Raw genomic sequence first — 8,917 nt, 5'->3', positions numbered from 1 at the left:
GTTTGCGGTACGTCGCTACATTAACACTGGGTCCATTTTCACATATGTTTGTTTGTTTTTGTCACCCTCACTCTCCATCGCAAAATCAATAACCCAAAATGGCTACACATAACGACCATGAATGTATTAATTCTTTGCGAATGTGTGTCTGTGTGTCTTTTTTTTGTTTTGTTTTCGATATGAATATTTCTGCACTTACTGAAGTTATACTTTCATTAAATTACGGAATAGGTTCTAATAATCATTCTGCTTTTGTTTTGTTGGATTAATTTAGCTTTATCCCATTTTTTTTGTTTCAGCTTAGTTGTTTTCTTTTTGTTGTGTTTTTTTTTTGGTATGTTTGTGTATGTTATTTTTTTGCTTTTCTTTTTATACGTTATATTTGTGTTAGATTCAATTTGTTGTTCCTTCTGTGTTTGTTTTTTTTTTGGTTGAGTTTTTGTCTTTAAGAAAAGCCATCTATAAATCAAATTACAATATTTACCACCTTTCGGGCATCTTGTTCATGCTCTTCTTACCCACGTCCACATTGTTTTAAGCTACCCCTGCATATCATTACAATTGCCAGACACCGTTACCGTTGGTCACAGAACTAGCGACAAAGTTTAGCCATTTGCTTCCAACGTTACACTGCACTTTAAGTTCAAACTGACTTTTGTTTTTTTTTTGTTTTTGTTTTGGTTTTGTAAATTTGTGTTTATATGCCATGGATACTCATTACTACGATTTTGAATCATCCGTGGACTGCTTTCAGCTCGAGAGCATAACGAGTGCTTAAAGGTGTTTTGTTTTCTTTTACGTTTGTTTGTGTGTTGTTTCTGTTCGGGATATATTTGTGTGTTTAGTTTACGGGGTTTACGTTCTTTTTTTGTTTCTGTTTCGTTCTCTTTACGTTACACCAAAAACCACATCCCCGCGAAGAAAGATAACCCTCTCCGGTCACCGTACAAACTTGAAGTGGGTCACAACTTTTAGCAGTTACAGTTTGCGTTCGGTGGCCCTTGACCTGGTTGATCGGTCAACCGCTGACCCTTGGGACCGCCGGCCACCAGTGTTGGATCGGAATCTAAGCTCTCCGACATCTTATCGCAGATGATGTCTACCAGTCGCTCAAACACATCCTACAAAGGTGAAAAACCCATAGAAGCAAAGCAAATGTTTAACACTATCTTAATGCAGATGGATTTGTTAGGAGATTCAATACTCTACCGTCACGTGTACGTTTTCCTTGGCGGATGTTTCGAAAAATTCCACACCTAGCTGATCGGCTAGCTGTTTGCCACGTTCGAAGGAAATGACTCGTTCGTCCTCCATGTCGCACTTGTTGCCGACAAGTATTACTTGTGCGTTGTCCCACGAATAGGTTTTTATTTGTGTAACCCTGTAAGTAGAAATAAGAGTTAACAGTTTTTTGTGTGAGAGTTCGTTAAACAATTCCTATTTGTGAGCTGAACCTCATGAACCGTCGCTTCTTAACTTCAGGGACCTGAGCTATTATAGCAAAACATTTTGGTCATGGTGGGGAGTTCTTGAAAAAGGGGTCTGAGTTCTTGTAAAAATTATGTTTAGAAAATGAAAAGAAAAATGATGTCTAGAAAAGGCTCTGGAAAAGAATTGAATATCGCCTGTACCGCTATGTTCTCAAATCTCAAGTTATGATTATTGTGAGCATTCTTACCAATCCTGTACAGAGTTGAAGCTTTCCTCATTGGTGATATCGTACATCAGGATGAAACCCATTGCACCGCGATAGTACGCCGTCGTTATCGTGCGATATCGTTCCTGTCCAGCAGTATCCTACAAAAGTCAAACAAAAACAGATATCACCTCCATTGCCATGAGCCGAAGGTACGAGAATTTGCAACGGAAACCGAAACTCACCCATATCTGTAGCTTCACCCGCTTGTCATGACGGAACACGGTTTTTACTTTGAAGTCAATGCCTACCGTCGACACGAACGCGGAGGTAAATGAGTCGTCTGCGTAGCGAAACAGGAAGCTGGTCTTGCCGACGCTAGAGTTACCGATGATCAGCAGCTTGAACATGTAGTCAAAGTTCTGATCGGACGCATCTTTCTGCCATTTTGGATCACCACCTCCAGCCATCTGGTTGAGTAGTCGAAAAGGAAAGAAATCGTTATGAGACACTCGTTAAAAGCAAAAAAACCCCATCCACACTTTGGTCAATACAAATTAGCGATCATTTCAATCGATCATTTAGTCACAACTATTATAAATCTTACAATTTTGAGTCACTTTGCTGTACTAAAGCGCATAACATCAATCGTTGCAAACTGTTCAATTAAACCCGTAATGAAGCAGTGAACTGTTTACTTGCACGCGCCGCTTACAACTTCCCAACAAATGGAAATCCGATAGAAACTATTAATCTAGACCTTGTTGATAACCCGAAATCTAACAGGCACATGAACGTGAACTTAATAATGGCACAGTTATGAACCGGGTTTTTTTTAATTAGCTAGTATACACACAGGTGCCTAGACGAACTCGTTTCTTATCAGCGTTTCGATGCAGTTTCTTTGAGCAAAATAATAACGTCATTAGCTATATGGTATGTAGTTAGTATCCAAACGAGCTCGTGAACGAATGACTTAGACGAGCTTTACAGTCTGGTTCGATTCGTGCTAACAAAGAGTAACTTAAAGCAAGCGTTATTGTGGAAAGAAGAGACTCTTTATTGGGTATATTTATTGATCATTTTATTAATTTAAACCATTCCAATATTTAACCAGTGTTTCTTGCTTACAAAAGCTTACAACATCAATGATAATTATGAAAAATTTTAGAACACCAGTTGCCTCTAAAACTTGTATTTTATAATGATATTTTTTTAAACAAATTAGCTACATGAGACTCGTCATCTTCACGGGTAATGTTCTCCAGTCTCGATTAGAGTCAACGGTAATGGGCACTATTTTTTAGCATACACGATCACCAGTTTGTATGGTGAAATAAACTGTAGATTTGCATCATTTTCCTCGCTAGAACTCTTCGCCAAATACATCTCCCGCACAACTGCAATATAATCGAGCAGGAACTTATCCTGCAGCTCGGTAGGCATCCGCTCACTGAATGGATTAACAGCCATAACTGCTCCTGCAGAAGAAGAGGAAATGAAGGTTTTAATTTTCTTTTTTGATGTGCCTAAAGTGTTATTATATCCCATTATACTTACTCTTCAGATTGTCTAATCCTTCGTAGACGTACAACTTGTCGCGAACCTGAATTTGATAGTGCTGGAAACCAACCGTACACAGCAGATCTTCGATCTCACTGGCTGGATTTTCACAATACTGGTACGGTGAGATGTACTTCTCCACGTCATACATGTACTTGGACCATTTGGGCGAACGAGATAGTTGGTTGTATATGTCGAAGATGGGGTTATTGGCTAGGAACACTAACAGGCAATCACCACCTGCCTTCAATAGTTGATAAATGTTGGAGAAGGCAGTGCTGAAAACAATCCCGTACTACTGTTAGTGTTGTGCTTGATATCTCCACATCACTGTTGGAAGTGGTACTTACTGTTGGTTTTGTACCCAGTGTAAGCAATAGAAGGAAGTGACGTGACTGAACTGACCCCACCGGGTAAGCGTTGACGCATCCAGTTTCGATCCAATGTCGAGCGTTTCGAACTCGATCGTCTTAAGATGTCGGTATGACTCGCGCGCATAGCGTACCATCTGTTCGGAGATGTCCGTGCCCAGAACTCGCCCCACAACTGAAACGGTACCCCGACCGAGCACCGGTAGAATGAAGTCTACCAACACATCGCCACTGCCACAACCAATGTCCAACAGTGCAATGTCGTCGCCACCGGTTCGACGACAGCTGATGAGTGGTGCATATTCTTTCAAAATCTCCATCGCATCACGCCGCTGCACACCGTTCGCTTGTTCGTACAGATTAGCCTTATTCATTTCACTTTCACTTTTCAGATTCTATTCTTCGCTTCTGTTTTAGAACGCTTCTTAGGGAGATTTGAATTTCCCCTCCGAAAGGTACCACTTTCTTGGGGTTTTTTGGAGCGACTGTTTACGTTCACGATCTGGTTGAAGATACCGGTGGATACCGATGTACCGCTTCGGGTAGGGCCCAAGAACTTCTGACCGGTGTGGAATTTTACCGTTCCCGTTTTATAACCCGGTTCGGGCAGAATGAAAGAATCAATGGTCTTTCTTTTACATCCCGCATCCCCACACGAGCGTACCAGTTAGTTGATCGCCGATCGTCCGCTCCTGCTCTGCCTTGATCGTTGCGATCTAATCGCATCCGAAAGAGCGCAACATTCTTCTAGACGGAAAAAACACCCCAAACATATCCCGCAACAAAACTCAACTCACGGCAAGAAAAAGATGGAGTGATCGAGATCAAGAGCTGAACCTGACCCTACCTGACCCTTGACGAAGGCGTCCAAAATCGCCAACAAAAACGAGGGATGCCGTATCAGTGACGTTATTTACCTTTTGTTGTTAAAGAAGTTTCAAACAGTTGTGCATGAACTTTGATTTGTCCGCTTGATAAATCGCGTGCCCGGGTACGATACCGGTTGCATTTGTAACAACCTTGCGTCTTACATTTGAATGAACAAAAACACCCATACACAGCGAACGGTTGCGCAACCGGACGGATATTTACATTGCTGGACACGTGGTTTTACAAATAGAAAACAACACTTTTTTTTACATAAGAATAGGCATTGAGCACGCGTTCCGTAGCAACAAAAAGCAATGGAAAGGCGCTAATTGATCAACGATAAAAATGACGCACGTTTAAGAGGGTGGTATATGTGACTTTTCGTAAAGAAAATGGAAGTATAATGCGTCATGCGTTAAGCAGAATAGTGAAATGGCGATGGTTTTCGATGTTTTAAATATTAATCATACATTTCTCATGTTATAAGTTAAAAAATTATATATATATATATCATATTCAGTTAATTTTGCTGTTTGCTACATAAAAGAAAAAAAAAACAAATAAAATGTAGCTGTGACGTTAATATTATTAAATATATTAATATCAATTATTTATAAACTTGATTTTGAGCGTAATTCCATTTTTGAAAATGATGAAACTGATGAAATATGCTTTCCTTAATATATGGAAACAATAAACATTGTGTATAAAGAAAAATATGTTAAAAACATTTCTTCAACATTAAGATAGCATTTAAGTTTCAAAATATTTCATAAAATAACATTGTAAAAACATTAGTGAATAAATTCAATTAAATAAAACGAAGAGAAAAGTTAAACAATTTCAAATTTCAAATACATTTCAGATAACACAGATCAGATAAAGATGTGCTTTATGTACCAATACATTTTTGTCTATTGCCTTCTGTACATTTAAATCTGAGGTCATCTTAACATTCTTGCATGCTGTACCACCAGAACTGAACGAAACGTTCCACAAAACAGTGTCACCCTTGAAGGAAACGGCTTGTAACCAATCTCCGGCCTGGCAGACTGGGTGAAAAACGGAAACAATTAAACGGTCGGCCATAGCAGCAATTCGTGCGTCTCCCTTTCCCCCCTCCCCCCTTTCCTTGAACCCATCCGGACAACGGCTTAACTTATGCCTTTTCCGTGATTGTTATTGATTTTTTCGTTAGCCGCTCATACATTTATGCAGCAGATCAGAGAGAGCAACGCGAGTTTGTGCTTTCCCTTACAGCAAAACCACCCTCAGTTTCTTATGACGGCAGGCAAAGATAATCTTATCCGAAAATTGTTCGGAAGGACAAATACACCATTAGTCCTTAGTCGATCTTCGCCTGGCGTCAATATAGGGTAGTTGAGCATTGTGATTGACCTTCCCGAAATCTGTCTTGTATGTCTTGCGTAATACAGCACAAGACTGGAGGAAAACATGACAAGCTTTCCTGTTTTTTTCTTTTTGCTTTTGACATTGTGCCATTTTTCCTGCTACCAGCAACCCTCTTCCGTCGCACTTCGCTGTTGCCGTGACGTCTTCCGTGCGTGGAAGCAATGCTTGTTGACAGTAATGTGACAGGCAAATCGAAAATGATGTAGGAAGAAAAGCACACACACACACATACACATACACACACGTACCTCTTTGCAGTGACTGGTGCTTGTGGATGGAAAATTCCGACGGAAAACTTGCTAGACCCCGAACTGATAGTGCCAAGTAAACACTGGAATGCAGCTGCTGCAGCACACAAATCCTTCCTTGCAGAGGATGCGCGTTTTTGGGGTGTTTTTCCACCCCCCTCGTCGGATAGTTGAGGTCACGGAAAAGCGTTTTAATCACTTAATCCTCGTCGAACAAGACACTTCGATTCGTCGTCGAATTTACAACAAACACTTTGCTTTTATGGCAACTTTTTTTTCTTCTTCACCACACACAAACACACACTCGGCAGTTAATTCCACGTCGTACGTTACTGTTGATGAGATGTTGCGTTCGAGTGTAGTACTCGTATTGAAGGATTTTCCTAAAAGTAAGAAAATACTATTACCAAAGTTGACCCACTGATTTCTACCAGGGTTCAGGGCCTGGGGGCTTCACAGAACTGTCAATATTTTCCGTGGACATTTTCAGCACATTCTGTCACGCACCCTTAAACCTTCTCCGTTTTCCAGGCTAACCAGGGTAGGAAAAAAACCTTTCCCAAGCAACAATACACTTCCTTGTAGGGTGGGTTTTTTTTGCAACACCTAAGCAAAAATATGTGCCCAGAGTGAAGAGCTTTTTTCCCTAGAGTGGCACTTTGGTCTATCCTGTGCACACTGCTGGAGTGCTGCCCAAGAGGAATGGTTCTATGTGTCAAAATTTCACTGTGCCTTTTTCTCTGTGCTGGTCCCATCTGCTGGATCCACCTACACAATCAAACACGCACACACACACACACACGACCACTCACCCCCAGCAAAAGCGTGCTCGGCAGAGGGGAAAAGTAATGTGGGAGAATGAAAATTTCTTACAAAAGGTTTCCAGCAGTAGTGAAGCTAGCAAAATGGACCCTAAACCGTTTTGAAAGAAGTTTGCCTACATAATAGTGCAACTTTTCTGCTATAAAATGCGTCCCCCCACGCGCTCACCTTGTGGAAAACACTTTTATTCACCGAGCAAGAAAAACCTCAACACCACAACACGGGCACAGTGGAACGGACGAGCTTTTCTTCCACTCTCACACGGGAACACACTGGTGGGCTGGTGCTGTTACAACCGACCACCGACGCTAGAGCAAGGACCACACGAACATGAGCGCATTCGACGTGTGTTGCATCGGGTTGAATTCGACTCAATTATTGATCTTATTTACAAACGGTCGCCCTCTCGAACGAACGAAACCCACCATCACGAGTGGGAGCGAGCCCACGGGCATGCGCACCGCTGCTTGGCCAATGTAAAAAGTTTTTCGAACATCTAACCATCGTCACGTCGCTTGGATATTGGATTGCCACCCTCGTACAAGGCAACAGGGGTCTCGTTCGGTGGGGGATTTTTATGAATGAATTTTTGACGTACCAATGTGCACGGCTTGACGCGATAAAACGTAACTGGTTTTGCGATGTTCGAAATCTGCAAAAGGTTAAGCACCAATTTGGGAAGCTTTCGGAAAATGGGTTTAGCTTTCGGTAAATGTTTTCCACAAACTAGGGAAATTTTAAGTTGACCAGTACTGATGTTGATGTTTTACATGTGCAGATTATATTTAAATGTTTATAGTTATTAATCTATATATATAAAATTCTCGTGTCGCGGTGTTAGTGTGCAAACTCCTCCGAAACGGCTGAACCGATTTGTATGAAATTTTCGCTGAACGTTCGTTAGGTATGAGAATAGGTGTACCGCTATTTTCCGTTTCGCTGGGTGGCCTCTGGCCAATATTATGAGTTCTTTTCTGTTTTTCCTACGGGAGTTATCAAGTAGGCATAGCCATTTTTTCAACACGAATAATGTTGAACACTACTGAGACTAAAAGCTTCTAATGAACAAATCAATCAAAGTAGGTACACATGACGATTTATTAGTGCAATTTTATTCTTTAAAGCGTAAAGTGGGTGATAAATAATTAAAATGCAAGTGTGTGAATAATTAAAAAATGCTATTTAGTGATTTGCGGCTCGGTGGTAGATGTGGAAAGCCAGAAATGTCTCCTGAAGTAGCAGAAAAGAAGAAGAGCCTCAAAAAAAGAAGAAAAATTGCTTTGATTGGGGATATCATTTGGATTCTCTCTCTCTCTTCTGGGCTTTTAACGACCTTACAGGTCACGCCGACCATTTCTGGCTTACGAGACTTATTTTACCACGTAGTCGGATAGTCAGTCCTTGCTACGGGGGACGTCCGGATGGGATTTGAACCCGGTCCTGCCGTGTGGACGGGCGCCGTTTATCACATGCACAACCGGGCGTCCCTTTGGAATCATTTGGATTAAGAATGGCAATAATTTAAGAAATTTCAATTAATCAACGATATTCTCTAATCGCCACTCTAATAATACCACACGAATCAAGATTGAACACTCCAAATGATTGTTTTATTTACAAAACGCATGTTTAAGGGCAAAACTAGGTTTGCCGGGTAAGCTAGTATTATATAGAAGATCCAGATGGGAAAATTGGGTGTTTTCCAAACAGACGACTCCTTGTTATCAACGCGATTTTTTTTTTCAATAAATTTCAATTTACGGTTCAACCAACGGAGATCCAAGTAAAAGTCCATCTGTAGCAGCGGAATAAGTGATAGTTCTTAAAATCAAAGATTAATGATTAAAAATCTAGCTATAAATAGGAAAACAATTGTAAAAAATTTATAGAAGAAACTGCAACGTGATGGAAATAATATGGAAAACTCCTGAAACCCTTAGTCAAACCAAAAGGAAAACTAAAGAACAACACCCAGAAAGCTGCCGGGAAATCTG

General features: G+C 40.8%; 2 protein-coding genes across 5 annotated transcripts; both read right to left on the bottom strand.

Annotated features, from left to right (window-relative positions):
• Positions 1-415: 415 nt before the first annotated feature.
• LOC125768557 (ras-related protein Rab-3) lies at positions 416-7,317 on the bottom strand. Of its 4 annotated transcripts, none has more exons than XM_049436384.1 (6): positions 7,092-7,317; positions 6,102-6,484; positions 1,882-2,106; positions 1,679-1,797; positions 1,210-1,381; positions 416-1,121 (listed from the first exon to the last, which is right to left on the bottom strand). In XM_049436384.1, exons 3-6 carry the CDS (start codon positions 2,104-2,106, stop codon positions 972-974), a joined length of 666 nt encoding a protein of 221 aa, XP_049292341.1. In that variant the 5' UTR covers positions 6,102-6,484; positions 7,092-7,317; the 3' UTR covers positions 416-971. The 4 variants fall into 4 exon arrangements, with proteins under 4 accessions (XP_049292341.1, XP_049292342.1, XP_049292343.1 ...); XM_049436385.1 differs by lacking the exon at positions 7,092-7,317 and adding an exon at positions 6,609-7,005; XM_049436386.1 differs by lacking the exon at positions 7,092-7,317 and having other exon boundaries at positions 6,102-6,501.
• On the bottom strand, positions 2,697-4,181 carry LOC125768555 (juvenile hormone acid O-methyltransferase). The gene is made up of 3 exons (XM_049436381.1): positions 3,550-4,181; positions 3,197-3,477; positions 2,697-3,117 (listed from the first exon to the last, which is right to left on the bottom strand). The coding sequence occupies exons 1-3, from the start codon at positions 3,942-3,944 to the stop codon at positions 2,933-2,935; spliced, it is 861 nt and encodes a 286-aa protein (XP_049292338.1). The 5' UTR covers positions 3,945-4,181; the 3' UTR covers positions 2,697-2,932.
• Positions 7,318-8,917: the final 1,600 nt, after the last annotated feature.

This window comes from Anopheles funestus, chromosome 3RL, assembly GCF_943734845.2.
Source record: "Anopheles funestus chromosome 3RL, idAnoFuneDA-416_04, whole genome shotgun sequence".
Lineage (NCBI taxonomy): Eukaryota > Metazoa > Arthropoda > Insecta > Diptera > Culicidae > Anopheles > Anopheles funestus.
Note: the sequence above shows the minus strand (reverse complement) of the source record. Positions and strands in the feature narration are given on the sequence as shown.

Bases quoted from the DNA above. Each gene is read 5' to 3' on its own strand.
- LOC125768557 (XM_049436384.1), bottom strand. From the start codon at position 2,106: ATGGCTGGAGGTGGTGATCCAAAATGGCAGAAAGATGCGTCCGATCAG. The intron at 1,382-1,678 runs GTAAGAATGCTC...TTCTACTTACAG, and splicing joins TTCAACTCTGTACAGGATTG to GGTTACACAAATAAAAACCT. The intron at 1,122-1,209 runs GTAGAGTATTGA...TCACCTTTGTAG, and splicing joins AGGAAAACGTACACGTGACG to GATGTGTTTGAGCGACTGGT.
- LOC125768555 (XM_049436381.1), bottom strand. From the start codon at position 3,944: ATGAATAAGGCTAATCTGTACGAACAAGCGAACGGTGTGCAGCGGCGT. The intron at 3,478-3,549 runs GTAAGTACCACT...GATTGTTTTCAG, and splicing joins CACTGGGTACAAAACCAACA to CACTGCCTTCTCCAACATTT. The intron at 3,118-3,196 runs GTAAGTATAATG...CTTCTTCTGCAG, and splicing joins AGGATTAGACAATCTGAAGA to GAGCAGTTATGGCTGTTAAT.